Below are 22,061 nucleotides of genomic sequence, written 5' to 3' on the forward strand. Positions count from 1 at the left end.
AACGGTTTGTCTATCATGTTAATTTTCTCAAAGAACCAGCTCTTGGTTTTGTTGATTCTTTGGATTGTTCTCTTTGTTTCTAATTTATTGATTTCAGCCCTGAGTTTGATTATTTCTAGGCGTCTACTCCTCTTGGGTGTTTCTGCTTCTTTTTTTTCTAGAGCTTCCAGATGTGTTGTTAGGTTGTTTATGTGGGATGATTCCTTTTTCTTTTTGAAGGCACTTAGTGCTATGAATTTTCCTCTTAGCACTGCTTTCAATGTGTCCCAAAAATTTGGGTATGTTGTTCCATCATTTTCATTGAATTTCTGGAAGTCTTTTATTTCTTCCCTTATTTCTTCCGTGACCCATGTGTCATTAAATAGAAAGTTGTTTAGTTTCCACGTGTTAGTATGCTTTTTGTTATTTCTGTTGTTGTTGAAGTCCAGCCTTAGACCATGGTGATCTGATAAGATACAAGGTATTATTTCAATCTTCTTGTATCTATTGAGATTTGCTTCATGACCAACTATGTGATTAATTTTAGAGAACGTTCCATGGGGTGCTGAGAAAAAGGTATAATCCTTTGCATTTGGGTGGAAAGTTCTGTAGATATCTGTTAGATCCATTTGATTCATGACATTGGTTAATGAGGCTATTTCCTGGCTTATTTTTTGATTCAAAGACCTATCCTTGAGTGAAAGAGGGGTGTTGAAGTCTCCCACTATTAATGTGTGGGTATCAATGAGTGGGGCAAACTTTGTTAATAACTCTTTTACAAATGTGGGAGCCCTTGTATTCGGAGCATAGATGTTCAAAATTGTGATGTCTTCTTGGTTGACTTTACCTTTGACGAGTACGAAGTGACCATCTTCATCTCGTTTGATTAATTTTGGTTGAAAGTCTATTTTATTAGATATTAGAATGGCTACCCCAGCTTGCTTCTTGTGACCATTTGCTTGGAATATTTTTCCCCAACCTTTTACTCTGAGGCAATGTCTGTCCTTGTGGTTGAGGTGTGTTTCTTGAATGCAGAAGAATGTTGGGTCATGTTTATGCATCCATTCCGTTAGTCTGTGTCTTTTTATTGGAGAGTTGAGACCATTGACGTTGAGAGATATTAATGACCAGTGATTGGTAAGTCTCTTCATTTTTGGTATTTGTAACAGTTGAGATTTTGTGAGGTTGTGATTTTGCAATGGTATATTTACCTATTTCCTATGTAGTTTTGGTTGTAGTTTGACCAGTTGGGGTGGAGTTTTCCTTCTAATAGCTTCTGTAAAGCTGGATTTGTGGCTAGGTACTGTTTGAATTTGTTTTTGTCAGGAAATAACTTGTCTTCTCCATCAATGGTTATTGATAATTTTGCTGGATATAGTAGTCTTGCCTGGTATCTGTGTTCTCTTAGGGTTTGCAGCACCTCTGTCCAGGCCCTTCTGGCTTTCATGGTCTCTGCTGAGAAGTCAGGAGTAATTCTGATAGGTTTGCCTTCGTATGTTACTCGGCCTTTTTCTCTTGCCGCTTTCAATATTTTTTCCTTGTTCTGTATATTTTGTGTCGTTATTATTATGTGGCAGGAAGATTTTCTTTTCAGGTCTATTCTATTTGGTGTTCTGTAGGCCTCTTGTATGCTCGTATGCATCTCTTTCTTCAAATTGGGAAAATTTTCCTCCATTATTTGATTAAAGATGTGTTCTGGGCTGTGGAGTCCGCTGTCCACTCCCTCCTGTATCCCTATTATTCTCAAGTTTCGTCTTTTCATGTGGTCTTTTAGTTCTTGAATGGTCTGTGTTAGGAACTTTTCAGAGTTAGCATTTCCCTGAATGGTTGTTTCCAGTTCTGCGATTGTATCTTCAAGTCCCGATATTCGTTCTTTCATTTCTTGCAATCTGTTAGATAAGGCCACCTCTGAGATGCTTGCTTTCCTCTTTGCAGACTCTTGATCATGTTTTTCTCTGTGTGTCTCTGCATCATAGCTTCCATTTTTATCTTCATGTCTTGGACTGTTTTAATGATTTCCTTCATCTGGTTATTTATATTTTTCTGAAATTCTTCAAGTGCCTCTTTATATGACTCTTTTAACTCTTCAGCCCTCTTGTTTGCCTCCTCCTGCATTTGTTTACAGATTTTATTTGTTTCTTCCATTATCATCTTCTTTACTAAGGACTTGAGGTCATTTTCTTGCCTATTCATTGCTGTTAGGTTCTCTAGGTTGTTTTCATTGGGAATGTTGGGATCCGGAGATGCCAAACTGTTTTGGTTTTTGATAGCATTCTTTCGCTGTCTTCTTGTCATTTTGATGGCTCTGATGTTGGAAGGTATTTTGTAGTGACCTTCGCTGGTTGAGAGTGGTTAATTGATGACTGATTATAGGTCAGGTGCTCTTGCCTGTGGGGATCAGGGGGTATTTTTGTGAAACAGGTAGGTGATCCAGTTTCACTCCTGGTGATTTTCCTCTGCCCCCTGGGCTCCAGGCTGAGCCTGCCAAAGTAGATATCTGTTTGGATTTTACTGCTGTAATTCAGATCAGCAGTCTTGGGACCTAGAATAAGGTCCACACACAAACGTTCTGGCTGAATAGGTTGATCCCAGCTGCCTGTCCTTCCTGTGGATTTGTAGTCAAGACCCAAGGTAGCTCAGATCTTCTGGGGGTGTAGCTGTCTTTTAGCTCTGCCTCTATACCCTGTAGCAGTGCCCAACCTCTCCCAGTACTATATTCCTGGAGAGACAAAGGTCGCTCTTGGTCAGCAATTAGGCACTGCAAGCAAGACCCTCTTTTCGTCTCCCGATAAAGTGAGAGTGCTTGCCTTGCTCGGGCCAGGATCTCCACTGGGCTCTCTCATTCAGGGAGCAGGGAGCGTAGGGCCAGGTACTTGCGGCTGGGCGGTTAGTAAGACTGGCTCTGCAGAGATCTGGCAGCCGCTCGCAGAACCAAATCTTCCCGCTGGGGTATGTTGGTCCCCTCACACTCTGGGTCAGCAATTAGACACTGCAAACATAACCCATCCACGTCTGATCTCCCGATAATGTGAGAGTGCCTGGCTTGCTCAGGCCAGGATCTCCCACTGGGTTCTCTCGTTAGGGAGCAGGGAGCGCAGGGCCAGCTCAGCTGGTCTCTCTCGTTCGGGGAGCAGGGAGCGCAGGGCCAGGGCCTTGCGGCTGGGCAGTTAGTAAGACTGGCTCTGCAGAACTTTGGCGGCCGCTCACGGAACCAAGTCTTCCCGCCGGGGTATGCTGGTCCCTTCAAACTCTAGGACAGCAATTAGACTCTGCAAACAAGACCCATCCACTTCTCGTCTCTCGATAATGTGAGAGTGCCTGCCTTGCTTGGGCCAGGATCTCCAGCTGGGCTCTCTCGTTCGGGGAGCGGGGAGTGGGGAGCGTAGGACCAGTGCCTTGCGACTGGGTAGGAACAATAGGGTTGCAGAGCTCTGGCGGAAGCCCACGGAACCAGGTCTTCCCGCAGGGCTAATAAGTTCAGCTATAGCTCTAGGCAAGACCCACGTCTCCCGATGGGTCTGTGGAAGCAGTTCAAGCTGATTTCTCACTGCCGCTGTTTGCAGGCTCAGTCCGCTGTGATTGGTGTTAAGTTTGGCCCCGAATGGCCAGCGAGCTGTCGTCCCACTATAACTGTCTCTGTTGGGTCCTGCCGCCTGTGTTTTCAGTAGGCCTAGGTAGGTGACCTCTGCAGTTTGGGGTGGTGTGGAAGGAGGAATCCTAGGGCAGATTCACCCTCTTCACTGAGACTCCTCTGGCTGGGGACTCTGGAAAAACCCCTCCCCAAACAGCAAGTCTGTGCTTTATATACAGGCTGCAGTTTGCATGTGGATTCCATTTCAGAGTTTGGGGGGTGCGTTTAGCCCCTCCGGGATGTTGCTTGACCCAGGGGGGTTGGCCCCCTGTTTGGTCTGCAGCCTTTGGGGCCCCACTCACCTACAGTTCTCAAAGTCCAGCAATCTGTTGCTCCTCTTATGTCTCTGGTCTCCACGGAGTAGATCAGATACGTGGCTTAATGGTCGGCGCCATCTTGGAATCCCCCCTAGGGGGTCTTCTAAGTCAATAGATTACAAAAAGCTTTACCTTTTAGTCATGGGATGTTAGTTCTGACACAGAGGTGGGCAAGGAATTCAGAGACTAAAGCTAGCTTGAGATAGGTTACTTGTCCTCTGGAGCGGCAACATCCATCCCAGCTCCTTCACGTCCATAGTTCTGATCAGTCTTTGCAGACACAACAAACCTGTGCATTTTGGCTGGTGAAAGGTCTCAGATGAGGGACTCTGCAGACGTCAGGGATGGGTGTGCTGTGGTCCAGCAACAGCCAGGCTTCAGTTCCGGCAGCTGGCGCTCAGTGCTCCAGTCAGCATCTCTGCATCTGGGTCAGTGTGTTAGTCACACAAGCCGCTGTGCATGCTGAGGAGCAATGCCTGGACCATCACAGGCAGCTTGGTCTCACCCAAGGCTGCTCACTGTCTGCTTGTGTCTTTCAGAATGTTGTTCTTTCTGGGGGCTCCACGATGTTCAGAGATTTTGGACGTCGGCTGCAGAGAGATTTGAAAAGAGTGGTGGACGCCAGGTTAAAGCTGAGTGAAGAGCTCAGTGGGGGCAGGATAAAGGTAGGAGGCTGTGTGTGTGCTTCTGGCCTGCAACATGCCAGTGTGGGGTGAAACCAAGTTCAAGCAGGGGGCAGCTGAGTGAGGTTTGATGCCTGAATTCATGGGAGGATGTTTTTAAGAGCTCCCCTCCCCCATGGGTTAGGGTTAGGGTTTTGCTTAGGGTTAGGGGCTAGAGGTTAGAATTAGGGGAACCCATACCCTCTTTTGCAAGATCAGGCCTGTGTGTGTGTGTGTGTGTGTGTGTGTGTGTGTGTGTGTGTGTGTGTGTATGCGTGCAGAGAATCTGCTGGAGTGAGGGTGCCCATTGCATTGTTTGTTTTGCTTTAGTGTTTGGAGGTTCACTTTGTTAGTGACCTTGCTAAACCGTGTGATCTGTTTGATTCAAGCCATCAGTTAGGTTAACCGTGTGTTTTAGTACTGGAAGAGAGGGTCTCAGCTAGGCACGAGTCTCCTGGGGCTGCAGTGAGGCTGAGGCGGTCACTGAGGAGGCCACGGCCCACCATTGCACGCATTGGTGGAAGGGTGGACTGTGCAGACTGAACACACTCGCTTTCTTTTGCAGCCCAAGCCCGTGGAGGTGCAGGTGATAACACACCACATGCAGCGCTACGCCGTGTGGTTTGGAGGCTCCATGCTGGCCTCAACTGTAAGTCCCTTCTAGGTTGTTCTGTGGTCGTTTGTGCTGCTCTGTTGGGTTTGGATAAATGTTCAGTGCCCATGAAAATTAAATAGCGTGTCTTCTGTTTGCATGGCTTTAATTGGACAAAATAAATCTGTTCGATGTAAAAATATTTTACTTATTATTTAAATTGTACCTCTCTCATTCACAAACACCCTGCTGATTGTAGGTTACAGATAAACATGGCTATGTGAAATATAAAAGCAATCTAGATCATCCTGGCCACCCGCGCACGCGCGCGTGTGTGTGTACATATATGAGTGTGCAGATTATTTGAGGAGGCCAGCGGTCAATATTGGATATCTTCTTCAATCATCTTTGCAGCTTTTTTTGAGACAGGCTTTCTCACTAGGACCTGGCTCATCAATTAGCTTAGCCTAGGATCACCTGCCTCTGAGTCCCCAGCAATAGGATTAGAGGTGTACGTTGGCACGCCTGGCTTTTACGAGGGTATACGGATGAGCTCAGTGACAAGCATGTACCATCTGAACCATCTCCCCACACTTCCTTGGGTCCTTCCCAAGTGATTATTTTATTTATTTATTAATATTTTCCCTCCTCGAGTCTGTTAGCAGCTATTTTTAGTTCAGGCTAACACATACTTGGCCCCAAAAAGTGGGAACTGAGGAAATTTGTTGTTGATTTCTAGTGTTGGGAACCGCTGAGTGAATTTTAAAGTGAAATAAACTGCCTGGTATTTCACCCAGGTCAGGCTTAGTAAGGTGATTGGCAGAAGGACCTCTGGATGAGGATGGCCCCTCCCCTTTGGTCAGGCTTAGTACAGTAATTGGCAGAGGGCCCTCGGGATAATGGCTCCTCCCCTTTGGTCTGCCGAAGATAGGCCCACCCCTCTCCTCAGTGGTTTCCTCTTCCCACCTGCTCATTGTCTCCCTCCGGCTGCTCCTCCTACAGCCGGAGTTCTTTCAGGTCTGTCACACCAAGAAGGACTATGAGGAATACGGCCCTAGCATCTGCCGCCACAACCCTGTCTTTGGAGTGATGTCCTAGTGTCTGCCTTGGAGCCATCGTCTGACAGTGTCATGTTGGGGAATAAGTGTCCTTCAGAACCCAGAGCAGCCACGGCTCCTGTACATACAGCGTGGAATCGGTGTGCGAGCAGCGCGTTTTCATCACCAGAGCGTGGGCCTGGGTGCAGTCTTCCCATTAAGCCATTTATCCTGTGCGACTGTTCGTGGCCCCCCTCCCATTGCCCGCCTCCCCTCCCCCTCCCACCCTCTCTCCTTTCCACTGAGCTTCTAGTTGACCAGTAGAGCTCTGAAGGAGTTCACTGCAACCTTAGAAACTACTAGAGGGACACGTCATGCAAAGTTGTTTCTCCAGGAAAGAAGGTAGGGTGGAGGAACCCTGGCCCTCCCAGCCTATTTTTGTAAATAAAATGTTATAAACTTGAAATACAAATTGATGTTTATATTTCCTATCATTTTGTATTTTATGGTATTTGGTATAACCAGCTAATACTAAGCATGAGTAGGGTCTGGATGTCACAGAGTTCTGTAATAAAAATGCTTAATTGTGAGGCATGTTCTGATGTGTGTACAGGCAAACCGAACAGCAGGCGTCACGCCACATGCCTGCTGGGAAGTGAGCTCATGTCCTTGGGGTGATGTGAGGTCTGAGCTCTGGCCAGTACTGTGTGAGGGTTGCTACAGATGTAGCCGAGCTTCCTGCAGTTGCTTTAGAGAAGACGATGGTGTAACTTTGTCCAGTGTGGATGCAATACTACTTGCACTGTTTAATAAAAGCTGCTAGAATCTTTATAGCTGCTCCGTGTCATGTCTTCTGGCTCCCCATCCGCTCAGAGGTGTGGGTTTGCATAGGATACAATGATTGATACAGTGTGTATGTGTGTGTGTGTGAGTGTGTGTTTGAGTGTGTGTGTCTAGGAAATGTCCCCAAGAGTGGGTTGATAACCAGCTGAAGTGTTTTGGATGAGGGCGGGGACATCCTCAGGTGTCCAGGCTCCTTCATTTCAGTGCTCCGGTGCCTGTGGAGTAACCCCTCACTCAAATAGTGTTAGTAGACCCGATATGCTCCCTTTTCCCTATAATCCTTGTGACTTTAAAAATTGTTATCATAAGGCCTGCTGTGGTGGTGCACGCCTTTAATCCCAGCACTTGGGAGGCAGTGGCAGGTGGATCTCTGAGTTCAAGAGCAGCCTGGTCTACAGAGTGAGTTCCAGGACAGCCAAAGACTACAGAGAAACCCTGTCTTGAAAAACCAGAAATAAATAAATAAATGAATGGATAAATAAATTATTATCATAATCCTCTAAGTTGTGAGGCAAGTTTTAATCTCAGAAAACTTCCCTTTAACTGTTTGGTTTTACTGTTTAAATCTGGAAACAAGCTTGAGCCTTGAGGCCTCTTTCATCTCTAACCTTTGATCCTGCACTTACTCACTCACAGCCATCCCAAGTGTAAGAAAATTCAGTGGAAAATTCCAACAAGCAGAGAGATTACATTTCAGGTAACTGTAAATAATTTTTAAAAATTATTTGTGTGTGTGTGTGTGTGTGTGTATGTGTGTGTGCGCGCGCGTGTGTGTGTATGGGTGTATGTGCGTGCCAAGGTTCACATGTGGAAGCCAGAGGAGAACTTTCTGCAGTCAGTTATCTCCTCTCACCATTATGTGGGTCTAGGGATTGAACTCAGGTCTCCAGGCTTGCGTGTGCCTTTCCCTGATGACTGGTCTTGTAGCTCCTCGTGTAAGTTTTATCGCAGTGTAATCATACTTACTCTAAATTGAACTTTATTATTTTTTAAATACTCAGTGAATATTTACTAAGTGAATATACACTTCTTTCACTCTGCTTGGCAATGTGCTTTTGAGTCTGCACACACGCGTGCACGCAACAAACAGTGTAGTGGTGCTTGTATGCTTATGGCCTCAGTATCTACAGGGCAGAGGGGGCAGGCCCACTACAAGTTTGAGGTCTGCCTGGTCTGATAGTGGGCTCTAGGTCAGCCAGGGGGGCTGTGTAGCAAAGGCCCTCACTTGGCCTTGGAGATGACTCACTGAGTACAAGCTCTGCTGTGCAAGCTGGACCACCTGCGTTTGATCTCCAGCATCCATAGTGCAGGAGAGAACAGAGACTCCAAGCTTGTCCTTTGACCTTTACCTATGTGCTATGGTACATATGCCCATGCGGATACACATATATGCTACTAATAAATGTTCCCCGAGTTAAAAACAATAGCAAAACCCAACATATATGCATATATATCCGCATACACAGACAGAGATGCGTTGTGGCTTATGACATGGCTTTGTACCAATAAGCCGATTGAGAACTGTACATCAAGGGTGTTTACTGCACCTGCTGAACACCGTAGCTCAGCTGAGCCTCCTTAGGTGTACTCATGGCAGTCACGTGAGCCTACTCGTGGGCAGCACCATTTAACACAGGGCAGCTTTGTAACAGACTGCTGACTACGCGCATGGGCACTGCGCACACATGATTAGATGTAACCCACCATTGTACCACGCGGGCAGCATGGCACACCATAGAGTGGCATCTCCCTTCCATGGTGTGCTGTGACTGAGTTGCAGCTTACTGCTGCCGCCACACTTTTAAGAGAGTGTGGTGGTCCATGCTGCTAGCCCATGAGGAGAACGAAGTGGGCAATGTGAAAGTTCCAAGAGCGAGTTAAGCAGGACGTTGTCTGCATGTGTGAACTGAGTGGTATGTTACTGCAGTATCTGCGAGGCAGGCTACTCCTGATGGGAAGAGCTTTGGTTAGCTGCCAGTCTCAGAGGTTCAGGGATGTCAGTGCAGCTCCAGCGAGGGCTCTCTTCCTTGTTCGCATCTTAGTAGATGGTCACAGTGGAGAGCGTTGTGGGAGTGCCTGCTTTTCTCTGCTGTGCTGGCAGCTGCTGCAATGCACCTTCTCCAGGCTTCCACTGTACGGCTACTTCTGTATGCCAACCATGGCACTCATGTTGGCCAAACTAGAGCCAGGGTAGCCTGGTTTCAGACCTGGGATGTCCAAAGCTTCCCAGGATGTCCAAAGCTTCCCTATTCCTATGTGCCACAAGACGGTTTTTGAAAGCCTTTTATTCATTCATTCTCAGTAAGTTTGGGTGTGTCTATGATGTGTGTGTGAGTACACACATTTGCATTTATGTCTATGAAGGCTAAAGGTCAGTGTCGGGTGGCTTCCTCAGCCACTCTCTCTATTTGAGACAGTTTCTCAACAAACCTGTAGCTCATCAGTTTGGCTAGAGTGACCAGCCAGTGACCTCCCATTTCTGCCCCACCCCCTGTCTCAGTGCTAGGGTTATAGCCATGAGCCCCTATGTCTTGACTTTTTACATGGGTGCCAGGGACCCAAACTCAGATCCCCAGGCTTGCATGGCAGGCACTTTATCAAGCAAGCATTCCCATTCCGGAGAGCATTTTGTTTTAGATATAAACTATAAGGAGCATTAGGTTCCGATGCAACAGAACTGTCAGGTGCCGTACACAGCAACCCTGGCCAGACACAGCTTAGAGGAAGTGTGGCAGAGACGGGAGATGGGGGCGAACAAGGAAGGTGCCCATGGCCTGCTTCTGTTTTCAGGCTCTTAGGTGGAGCTGGTCTGCAGCTGGGCCTGCAAGCCCTCACAAAAACACCTTTTGACTTGGAGATGTAAGTATAAAACTTGGCTGTTTCTTAAGTGAACGATCCTCAGTTCCCTCTTCCTCAGTTTCCCAGTTGAGGTCCATAGGTTTGAGTTTAAATTTCTTTGTTTATTGATTAAGGCTTCCAAGTACTATATAGAAAACCAACATATGATTTGGTAATGTGCACTGTTTACCTTATAAGGAAGAAAAATGTTTAGAATTATGTCACTACTCCAAAGAAAATCCCCACATGCATTTTGTTCAGGTTGACTTAGCCTAGATCACAGTGTACTAGGACCGAGGGCAAAGTCAAGCTTCCGTGAGGAAAAGGCCTGCGTCCCCAGTGAAGTTTCCTGTGGAGTTTCTCATGTCCTAGTTTGCTTTCCACCGCTGTGATAAAGACCATGACCAAAAGCGACTTTGAGAGGAAAAGATTTAACCTGGCTTGCGTGTCCGATTCCAGGAACTCAGGGCAGGCACCTAGAGGCAGGAAATGAGGCAGAAGCCATGGAGGACTGCTGCTTACTGGCTTGCTCCCCTTTGCTTGCTCAGCCTGCCTTCTTATACCACCTGCCCAGGGATGGCAGCATCCCAAGGCCCTCCCACATCAACCACCAATCAAGGAAACACCCTATCGACTTGTCTGTCAGACAACCTGAGGCCCGCATTCTCAGTTGAGGTTCTACTTACCAGATAACTCTAGCTTGTGGTCAGGTCGAGGAAAAAAAAAAAAAAATCAACCAGGACAACATGTCAATCAATATAGTCGTTAACAAACATACCCTAAAAGCAGAAGCCAGCAAATTCTTAGACCCGTTAAAAGGTTTTTCAGAGTATCGAAGTTGCTTTGCTCTGTTGAACAGGTTGAGACACGAGCTCACCTCTGTTTTGAAGGAAGTATTATAAATTACATGGCTTTAGTTTAGAAAAAAACGCATATGATTTAGCTGTCCTACAATGCGCATGGCCTTTAAAGCCTCACATTGTACAGGATAAACACAAACAGCTTTATCCGTCGATTGAAAACAACAACAACAAAATGATGGTAACTGGTATGTGATCTCTCCCTCCCTCCCTCCTTCCCCTGCTCCACCCTCCCCGAGCCTCTCCCTTAGATTCCTCCAGCTTCCCCCTCTTCTACTTCCTTCTCTGTGGATTGAGCAAGGTTTTCCTGACGAGCCATAGCGGCTTGTTCTCCACACTCCAGGAGAAGCTCTCACTGTACAACTGCAGGCAGCCGCAAGCTGCTCCTACCGGGTTAATTTTCTAACCGAAGAGGGAGCATTTGAGATGTTAATGACTTTGTTACTACATGTGCGAGATTAAGGGGGAAATAAATATAGGAGGGAGCCAGAAGTTTCCAGACCTGGGGACTCCATGACTGTTGTCCCAGGTGATGTCTGCGACCCCCACAGGAAGCTGGGCTTTCAGTGCTGCCATATGAATGACCCCTGATCTTAAGGACTTTAATGGTGTCATAAAATTAGAGTGCAGCTTACAAAGTGTGTATCAGGCTCTCCTGTGATGAAGCCCCGGTTGGTTCCTGCGGGTCATTCATCCTTTGTGCTCCTCCCCTTTTAGCTCTGTTGTGTCTGCCTCTCAGCTGAATCAGGCTGGTTTCGAACCATAAGAGTGCCCTGTCAGGAATATATCTATTTGTTAAGTAATTCTTTACTTACTTGAAGAGTATTCCATAATCATAATGTTTCCTTTTAAATTACTGGCTGGGCTTGCTAAATAGAAATAGAAATTGATCGGCAGGGTAATTGCATGGGACGCTGATTGGCAGCTCTTTTGAATTTACTTGGTCACATGGAAAGAAATCTTACAAAGAGAAGAGGGGCTGCAGAGATGGCTTGGTGGTTAAGGGTGCTTGGCATCTTTCCAGAGGAGCTGAGTTTGGCTATCAGCACCCCGATGTGGGACGGCTCACAACTGCCCGGCTCCCTGACCTCCACAGGCACAGCGGTTGCTTGCAGACAGATCAATCAAATTTCAAAGTAAATATATACATATATAAAAGCTATCGTTTGATCTTAGTTGGGTTTTAAAAAATAGTAGCTTTTTACAAATCCTGTATTATTCTCGGTTGAGGAAGGAGCTGTGTTCTCTACTCTCAGTTAATGTATGAGTGCTAGGAATTTTTAAAAAGTTAATTGATGAAATACAGTTCTAAATTATTAAAAGTGAATAATTATAAACCTAGGGGTTTATGATGTCAAATAAAACTTTAATGACATGGCTTTGGCTGCAGTTCCCATATTTGGGGGTCAGATGAATGAGGCCAGTAAACTCCATTAAGAGTGCTTTTGGTTCCATTAGCACCTACTGAGGGAGTCTGAGCATTTCCCAGCATTAGAACGGGAGAGCTGATGCCCAAGATTCAACTAGGGGCTCTCTGTAGTCCCCGAGCAGACCTGGGGAGCAGAGGAGATGCTGGCTGGCTGTATATGACCCATGACCTCTGCTGACCAGTGGTAAGTGAAGAAACACTGTAAATGCAGCTGGGCTAGGCAGAGTGACATAGCGGTGGCTGGGGAAGGGGCATGGTGGCATATGCATGCCTCACTGTAGGCTGAGGTGAAGTTAACAAGGGCTGCGAGAAGGCAAGGAGAAGCCGGAATGGCTGGACACTGTCCCCTTCAGATGTGTGTCACAGATGGCCATAGTTTATTATCATGAAACACCGGGCTACTAGGGAAAGGTAGCTTCAATTTTGATTTCATTTTTATTTTTCATGTATGAGTGTTTTGCCTGCATGCATGTCTGTGTATCACTGCATTCCTGTGCCCATGAAGGCTAGCAAAGAGCCTCAGATCCCTTGGAACTGAAGTTCCAGAGAGCGGGATGCCATGTGGGTGCTGGGAATTGAACCAGAGTCCTCTGGTTCTGGAGGAGCAGCCAGTGCTCTTAGCCACGGGGCCATCTCTCTAGTCCCTGGCCTTTTGTTTTAAAATTAGAGCTACCAATAGGATCATTTTCTGGCCAAATTTAGAAGTGTTCCCATGTACCAGCCCCCACCCTCCACTGTGCTTGTTTATTGTGCAAAAAAAAAAAAAAAAAAAAGAAAGAAAGAAACCCCCCCCCCCCCCCCCAAATAAACTCCAGTGTGATCTGCTTCTGCAGTTGTACCAGAGAGCTACTGGAGAAGAAAGTGTGGTACAGCAGCCCAGGAGTCTGGTGTGAATGATAATTAGAACTAAGCTAGCCAGCAGCATGAGGCTGCTCACCCTGAAGGCATTGAGGACCAAGGGAAGCCTCCCATGACATCTTTTATCTTAATTAAGCTGGTAGACTTACCATTTTGATTACGTGGTTGTTTTCTTGAGCTGAAGTAGCATGCTTTTACTTATTTATTCATTAGGTCCCATGTCCACAATAAACTAAACTTTATAGGTAATCAAAACATGCTTACATGATGTAATTACAGCTCTCTGAATAGAGTTTAAGGAAGTTACTGCCATACTCTATGTGACCTTAGTGTCCCCAGAGCAAATAGTAATAGCATAATACAATTTCTGGTAATGTGCCATTTAGGTCTGGGGTGACTGACAGGTGGTTGGCTTCTGCAGAGCAGGTAGCTCTAAGCAGAGACTTTAGACTCAGCAGTGACAACCCCAGCAGGGTGTGCCCTCTGACTTAGTCACTAACGGCAAGGTGCTCCATTTCCTGTGCTGGTGCCCTGGGGGGGGGGGCGGTGCTATGTTCACAATACAGTGAAGAGATGCTTGATTTTACACAGAGGTGGAATGGCACACATAGTAGTAAGTTGTGGTAGCCATGCCTACTTTGTATTACCCACCTGGTGGGTAATTTATATGGTGTGTGTGTGTGTGTGTGTGTGTGTGTGTGTGTATCTGTATTAAAGCCATGCACACATGGCATGACACACATGCGGATGTCAGAGGACAACTTGTAGCACTTGGTTTTGTCCTTTCACTGTGTGGGACCTAGGGATAAAACTCAGGTATTTTGGGCTTTCCAGCAAACATTGAGCCGTCTTACTAGTCCTTCTCCTCCTCCTCTTCTTCCTCTTCCTCTTTCTTCTCCTCCTCTTCTTCCTCCTCCTTCCTATTTCTTCTTCCTCCTCCCTCTTCCTCCTCTTCTTTCTCTTCTTCCTCAAAGAAAACTCACTGATGCAGTCTGTGTGTGTGTGTGTGTGTGTGTGTGTGCACTTACATCACACCACCCCCAAGCACTACCCTTCCAGTGGATTGTCTGGAAAGTCATCAGCTGTGGATACTGGAATTACTCCAAGTCCTCATCTCCAGGTGATCAGGAAGTAGATGTGGTGTCTACTTCCCACATGGACCAGCTCATCTCTTGCACTCTCCCTATATACCAAGGATGCAATGGCTGACAGGAGATGAACTACCATCCTATGCTGTGTCCCACAGGCCAGTGTCAGTATACAGGACCACACAGCAGTCACTAGTGAGGCTCGCAGGAGGGACCAATAAAGGCGACTCAGTTGGCCCCAAATGGATGGGGCTTCATTCTCACCAGCTGCTCCTGAGTATGTGTTGGACAGCGGAGTGTGGGCAAATTCCAAGGCTTAGGGTGTGTTGGATTGACATGGAAGGAACATGATGGCTAACTGAGGACTTGGGAGAGGCTTTAGGATGCTGGCACTTCTTGTACTCACCACCTTTTCACAGCGTGAGCCATCACCTGCAAACCAGTGGGAACAAGGTGTAGGCGATGGTCTCAGCCAGACACCCTGGAACAGCTGCTCTCAGATGGGTCGGCTAATGGAGGAAGCTTTCATCATTTCTCCCGGAAGACTATACTGAGTCTGGATGTGAACCCAAGGGTTCTAGAAAGAAAAAAAAAAAAAAAAAAAAAAGAATCTAAGCTTCAGGATATTACTTTTACTGTGAGCTGATGAGAAAAGAGAATGTTCTTTTGATGGTCATTGGTAATAAATAATTAAGGCAAAGTTCAGTTACAGGGCGCTTTGCAGAAAGATTGTAATTAGCAAAATGGGGCTCTTGGCTCTGGCTGTATCGTTCATCTTGGTCTTGTGCTCATCCTCGCTCGCTTTCCTCAGGCTGCACTTTGGAAAAGAAGCAGCAGGAGTTCTTTAGCAGGGATTGCACTTGCAGTGTGAAGGGGGAGTCAGACCTCTGGGGGTCTCAGCAGTACTGACAAGTGGGGATTGCAGAGTATGGCCCTTGGGGTCACAGCGACAACAGATTTCTGTCTCTGAGGACAAACTCTGGTCATGAGGAAGTGGTGGGGCTGCCATTCCATAGAACCTGCCTCAGGAGGAATTGGGGAGCCCCGTGCTCTATTCTCATGTTGCATGCTTAAAAGTTGTGTGCCTTGAGGGAAATAATTTATGCTCATTTGGGAAATTTTAGTGACATCATATTTGGGTTTTAGACAAGGTTTCCAATGTCACCCATGACCTGGCTGATGGTCTGGTCCTAGCTGTGCGGGATCTGCTATTTCTATCCTATTCTTGCCCTTGGCTGACATACACACACCACACAAATACAGGATGGCCCTGTGCTCCCTCTTTGGAGAATTTGAAGAAAAAGGAAGTATTAAAACTGCTTTTTGGCCTGAGCAGATGGCTCAGTGGGCAAACACACTTGCTGTTCACACATGAAGCTCGGCGCCTAACATGCACACAGGAAGCCTGCAGTGACTGCAGGGGTCTGTAATCCCAGCAGTCTCAGGGGCAGTGACTGTAGGATGCCTGGAGCTTGCTGGCTGCTAGCCTAAACCCCAAACCAGGAGTTCAGATTCATGGCCACTCTGCCTGAGAGGAGTAAGACAGGAAGTGATGGAGGAGGACCTCTTCTGCTCCAAATCCCTATTCACCAACCCGCCCCCCCCACCTCCACCCATCCTGTAGGTCACCTGGCCAGAGCTTCTGTTCTTCTCCTCATCTGGTGCCTTAATCTCTCTCTCTGCTCCTAGTCCTGATACCCTTTGGCTTGCCTTGGTACCTGGCCTGGATTACCTGACCTGAGAGTCAGGTGCCCCTCACTTCCCTACTCCACCCACGCTGTGACTCTTTGTGAGTGTTCTCTCCCAGGCTCACAAAAGGAGTCAGCACCTCTCCACGGCTTGCTGTGTGGTTATCTGTGAGGTTTCTAGGATTTTTACCCATTCCCCAGGATTCTGAGAACTTTTGTCCCCATCACCCCAACTATCCAGCACTTATAAGGCCTCGGGGTTCCACTCAGTGCTCCCCTCACCTTTAAAACAGCCTGGGTTGTTTGCTTGTTGTTGTTTTTGCTCTTTGAGTTTTATTTTCCAAGTTGCTTTTCTGCAATTAAGCACTTTAATAAAAGTTTTAAGTTTTATTTAAAAAGGAAAACATTTAAAAAAGGAAAAAAATGAAAAAGCCTCACCCTGTGAGGTATCTTCTCTAAGCGCCTGGATTCTGTCCCAGCTCCTGTGGTGCAGGCCATGGTCTTCAGAAGAACGCACCACTGCCATCTGGCTTATGATAACAGCACACAGGATGCCTGGCAGAAGCTTAAAGGTACTTTTCTGGAATACCAGACCTTCCCTGCACTGTGTATGTTTTGTCAGTGACTAAATGGGGACAAAACTCTTGCCATCTCTATCTCATCCTGTCTGTTCCCTTTGCTGCTGCTCAACCTTGGGACACATCCCATCGAGCTGTGCATGCTGGCCTGTCAATCATTTAAGGGAGATTTTTTTTTTTTTTTTTTTTTTGTCGAATACTCTAACACAGGGCGAACTTGACCTTTTTCGTGCTGGAGTGAGTGTGTTTCTTTTACCCCGACCTTGTGGCTTTCTTAGTGCCTCAGGCACTAACTGTCTTTAAGTGCCACCACGAGGCCTGGTGTTTAAGAAAGATGTGATGCTCAGTGTAACCCAGCAGCTTTCCAAACAAGCTGACTGCCTGTCAGCCCCCAAGTGCGAGGCTAAGATGCTGGCACGTGAGAAGAAAATACAGCTTTTGAAGTTGTGCCGTGATCTGTGGACAATTGCTGAACTTAGCCCACTCTAAGAGTCAATAAAAGCCCACTGCTGTCTTTTGATCAATAAGCGAAAACTTGGGCTCCCCCTGGGTCATGGTGTCCCTTCAGCTGCTGTTGAGGTAGGTGCACGTCAGCGAAGCCTGCTGGGCTGATGTCCCTAAGAAGAAGCTCTGTCTATCTTGCTTGTGCAAGGTTTAGTCTCATGCCACTACTGTTCCCATGCCGAAAAGCACTGACAACCAGTCAGTACCAGGAACTCTGCTCTAACTGCGTTACCACATTGGCCATGTGGGCCCAGGACTGGAACTTGGCTCCCACTTAAGTTTCCACTCCTGCATTCACAGCCTTTTGGGTCCAGCCCAAATGTTAGGCCACCCATGAGGTCTTCAGTGTGCTGCCGCTGTTGGCTCTTTTCCTAAACCTTGCTTTGAGTTTCCAGTTTTCTTTCTTTCATGATTGTGGTTCAAGATACAAGCTCTCAGCTTCCTGTTCCTGCCGCCATGTCTGCCATGTGTTGCCATGGCTCCTCCATGATGGACTGTTACCCTGCTGGAACCATCAGCCAAAATAAACTCTCTCTTCCTTAAGTTGCCCTGGTCAAGGCGTTTTGTCACAGCAGTGGAAAAGTAACTAATACGCTAGTACAAGTGTTCTGCACGTTGTTGGTGGGAAGGTGTTCTGTCGATGTGATCAGGAGTCCTCCAGCCTAGGGGACCACCCTCCACTGCATGGGTAGGGCGTTGTCTAATCAGCAAAGCCTGTTTCCTGGAGGAAAGGCTTCTGTCTAACCCGTGGTGGTTCCCAGCCTGGGTTCTGCCGACAGAGCTTGCCTAGCTTTGCTTCCCATGAATCCATTAGGTAAAGGTCCCCTGGCTTTTTGTTTCTCCCCTTTTGCTCTGTCCTCTGGAGGACTCTGCTTGGCAGAACAACTCCCCCAGGCTAGGCAGATGCTTGAGGTGCTGCTCTCATTTTCTTCCCTTCAGTGCACAGGCTCAGCTGCAGAGCCACCTGGAAGAGGCTGTGTTTAGTGCAGGCTCCTGAGAGGAAACCTGTTTGCTCTGCTAGTTCTGGGGAGGCTCTTCGTAGATGCTGGTTAATGAAGCAGATTGTTTTTCACCTCTTAAGTTTCCCCTATTTAATTTTGCAATGAGCGCTCGCAGCCTCCTGATGCCCGGGAGCTGTGTGGAGTGCTTGGAGCTAATGAAAGATGGATGCAAAGCAGAGAGAGGTGCAGGCTGAGTCACTGAGGTTGGAGCCTCCTTTCCTATGCTCTTCACCTCCTGAGCGGTGTCTTTGGCTTCTCAGCCCCCAGCCCTTCTGTTCTCCAGAATAGCTTCTTGGACCATGTCTCTCCCTGGAGCTGGCAGGTTAACTCAGGCTTTCTGACTTGTGCTTGGTTACTTCCTAGTCTCAGATCCTCAGCATAGCTCTTCATCAGAGGCTAGTGCCTGACTGCGTCCCTCTGAGTCACAGAGAGTGACGGAACAGGACCTCTCTCTGTTGCTGACCCACTCACCGGTGGTGGAACCACTGTCTCACCCAAACCTGCAACTGGGTGTGAGGTTTGTGAGCACTTTGGCCTTGTCCACCAGGTGGGACTGCCAGCCTCACTTCCCCAGGGCTACTTGGCTTCCTTTTTTGATGGGTGTCTACCCTCTTCTCCCACTTGCTGGAATCACGTGGCTGGAACTGGGCTTATCTACTTTCTCTGCAATTTCCGCATACATGCAGTGCCCATGGAGACCAGAAGAGGGCACTGGATTGCCTGGAGCTGGAGTTGTCCCAGAGGAGCTCCGGGTGAAGTCAGGGCCTGAAGAGGGAGGAGTCAGGAGGCAGGAAACATCTTTAGTTTCCTTTTATAAGAGCAGACAGAGTGGAAGAACATCTCTTAGGGCTTGACCTACTCTGACAACCTGTGTCCCTTACACACTTTATTTATACACAAAATCATTTCCTCAAAAACTTTAATCATTGATTACACAGCCTTGCAGGATACATTCCCCCCCTAAAGTCTTCCTTGATTATATAAGTATATTGAGACACAAGAAACAAAGCGAGTAAACAGCAAATTCCATGAGAACTAAAGATTAACATTGTGATAAAATCAGTTAAAAAAAACAAAACTCAATGTCTTTTTTTCCTTGATCGGTGTCTTAAAGCCTTGTGGTTACAGAAAATCTAGACAGGCTGGCTCTATTTGAATTTGCATGTCTTTAAGTTTGGCACAGAGTTCATAGATCAGAAGGTATTTCCCACTACCTGTTATATCACGCTTAGCTCTCTATGCAAGCCCAATCTCTCAGCCCTTTGTTTAATTCTTCCTTTTCCTCTTTTCTTTTTCTTTTATATCTGACATAAGACCACCATCCTCTCCTTTGATCCCTAAAATACTGGGCAGCCTTTCTAACAGCAGACAAATGTTGCTTGAACAAAGGCAATCTACTCTTTATTTTTCTACAATATCAGAGAAGTCCTGGTTTGCCAAGTCTGCTCAGGAAGACTGAGCCAAAATGTTCCTCTGTGTCTTTGTCATAAATCCCGGTTTCAATACGATCCTTGTCTATATTACAACCCTGTAAAGGGTAGGAGAACTTCAGGATTCCTAAGACTGTTTGCTTTGCCCTCAGGAAGGCGCCAAGGTTTGTCATTAACTGTATAATAAAAATCTCTTTCTGTCCATGCTAGTTCCATGTTTCTGAAGCTGGACATGAGAACCTATAATTCAGTTACAGTCCGCTTCTAGAATTTCCTTAGGTTTCTCTTCTTTACTGGTTTTCTCAGCTCCTCTGTCTCGTGTTTACTGATATCACGTACAAATGATCTAAGTGTGGGTGTCTAAGTACTAGGCTCTATGGAAGACTCAGTTTTCTGCAGAGCTGTTTTCCCCCAGGGAACTACCATAAGTTTAATTCTTATTAACACCAGCTTTTATAAGACTTGCTATGGTATCCCAGCTCTGGATTTTGGTGAGAGGCCTTTAACAGCAAGGAATATAAATACAAGCAAAGATTGTGTAGTGACTCTCCACCAAGGGCTGTGAAGGGTCAATCCAGGTCATCTGAGCTCTGGGACTTTGTCAAATAGCGCCTTCAGGACAGGTGGCTTCAGGTACAGATGATTTTGAGCTGCTACATGGGTGCTGGGAACCAAACCTGGGCCCTCTGCAAGAGCTTCTTAGCCACTGACTCATCTCTCCCATACTGAGCTTTCTGAATTGGCTCACAAAGCTGTGCTGTTTCCTTTGTAGTCTTTCCTGGGAGTTCCCTTCCTTTCATGAAAGTCAAGTTCATGTTATAGTGACAGTGGTCCCTGGGTAGACTAAAGAATCAAGTTTTCACCAGGAAGAGAGAGAAAAAAGACTCTATGGCACTGATTTAATCAGTTGCATATGCTGTGTATGCATACGTGCATATGCCATTGTGTGCATGACAGCACGTGGGTGTCTGTGCACATACTATGCGCATAACAGCTGTGGATATGTGTGTGCATGAATGTGCATGCTCATAAAAGGCATGTGCACATGTGTGTACATGACAATGTGTGCATGACACTCCACTTGAGCATACTTACCACTCTGCCTTGAAAGGAAACACTTAGCTGATGGATGTGCATGTGTGTATGGCAGCATGCTTATGTGTATGTATGATAGTGCATTCAGGACAACATATATATGCCAGAATGTTCATGACAACATGTGTGCCTATGTGTGTGGCAGTGCATGCACAACAGTGTGGGCATGTTTGTATGGCAGTGTATACACGCCAGCATTTACACTCATGTGCATGGCAGTGTCGATATATATATCTTTAGGTGGTCTTGGGATATGACTGGAATAAAAGTGCCATTAATAAATGGGAGGGGGGCGACTTTTAAATTAACAGCATCCCAAGATTGGAGATTAATTTTTTAAATGTTTCCTAACAAGAAAAATGAAGCGAATAAATTGTGACAATTGGGAAGTAATGAAGACCTTGCAGGGATGGCGCCTTGCCAGAGGCAGATAAGGGAATTCTCAATAGCTCTGCACAAATGTAAATCGGTGGGCTGGGAAACATGCATCTTTGAGCATTAAGGGAATTGGCATGCTCTCCTTTTGAACCCAAGTAGTCATCTCTGAAATGTCTTCAAGGACGTGCCAAGAAAGGCAATGAGCTGAGGAGCAGCTCTGGGGCAGGTTCCCAGCCAGACTTGCAACTGCATCCATGTCCAACCTCTTCACCCACCCCAATGGGTGTCAAGGTCTGTGTCCTTGGGACATAGCAACCTGTGGATGGTCATTGGTAAGCACTGGAGCACTTGAGGGGGACCGCGGGCAACGTGGAGGGGAGAGGACATAGGGGCCTGGAAAAGGGAGGTGTCGACTTGTACTTGGAAAGAGTGGGCGGGGCCTAAGGTGAGCTGAGCTCTACAGCCAGGACTGCTGGGGGTGTGGTGCTGGCTCTGAGTGTTTATACTGAAGGCAAAGACCCACGGGCATGCACCCCTCTGACTGTTTATTTCAGCAGGCCCCTTGAACATGGCCTCTCCACTTTGCCAAGTGCCCAGCCTCTGTAGGAACAGGCTCAGGTCCTTGTTTAGTAGTGGGCTGTGCGGTGCTGACAGTAACCGCTCAACCTGCAGGGCTTTCTCAACCTTTAGGCCTGGCTCAGCACCTCACATTTGATTGCCTGTCTCTCTGGGTACCATACATGTCCTGACGATTGCTTTTGCCTTGTATTTTAGTTCGGGAAAACCTAATGGCAGGTGTAATTGTCACAGGCAACAGCAGTTACAAGAAGCCAGGTGCAATCAGAAGCCCTCTCAATACTTACTTCACAGATGAAGAAATTGAAACAGAAGTGACTTAGACGGGGGAACTGTGAAGTTTGTAGGCACAAAGGCTATGTGTTCAAATGAAGGGCCAAGAGTCATATGTCCAAGTTCAGTGAATGCGTGCAGATGTGGTCCGACTCCTTCAGTCTCACAGAAACTTTCTCCCTGGGAGTGTGTGAGAGCAGGGTGCTCCAGGCTGAGTGTCCTGTGAGACACTGCATCCCACCTGGAGGCTAGCACCTGCTTCTTGGTGCCTGCCTAATGTATGCTGGGCTGGGGGAGACTAACCACCCCACATTGGACACTCTGCAGTGGTTGCATAGGGTCGAACTTCTGGTTGCCTTAGACACGTGTCTATAGTAAAAATTAAAGCCAAGAGGTCTGTCCCG

The 22,061-nt window shown here is 46.9% G+C and overlaps 1 protein-coding gene across 1 annotated transcript in view; it reads left to right on the forward strand.

Moving 5' to 3' along the window:
* The window catches only part of Actr3b (actin related protein 3B), a 102,663-nt gene extending 96,205 nt beyond the window's left edge, over positions 1 to 6,458 (forward strand). The window contains exons 10-12 of the mRNA XM_051152204.1: positions 4,467 to 4,592; positions 5,155 to 5,238; positions 6,184 to 6,458. Coding sequence (XP_051008161.1) covers positions 4,467 to 4,592; positions 5,155 to 5,238; positions 6,184 to 6,279 — 306 coding nt within the window. The 3' untranslated portion in view covers positions 6,280 to 6,458. The remainder of the gene's footprint in view (positions 1 to 4,466; positions 4,593 to 5,154; positions 5,239 to 6,183) is intronic.
* Positions 6,459 to 22,061: the final 15,603 nt, after the last annotated feature.

This window comes from Acomys russatus, chromosome 10, assembly GCF_903995435.1.
Source record: "Acomys russatus chromosome 10, mAcoRus1.1, whole genome shotgun sequence".
In the NCBI taxonomy this organism is placed as follows: domain Eukaryota; kingdom Metazoa; phylum Chordata; class Mammalia; order Rodentia; family Muridae; genus Acomys; species Acomys russatus.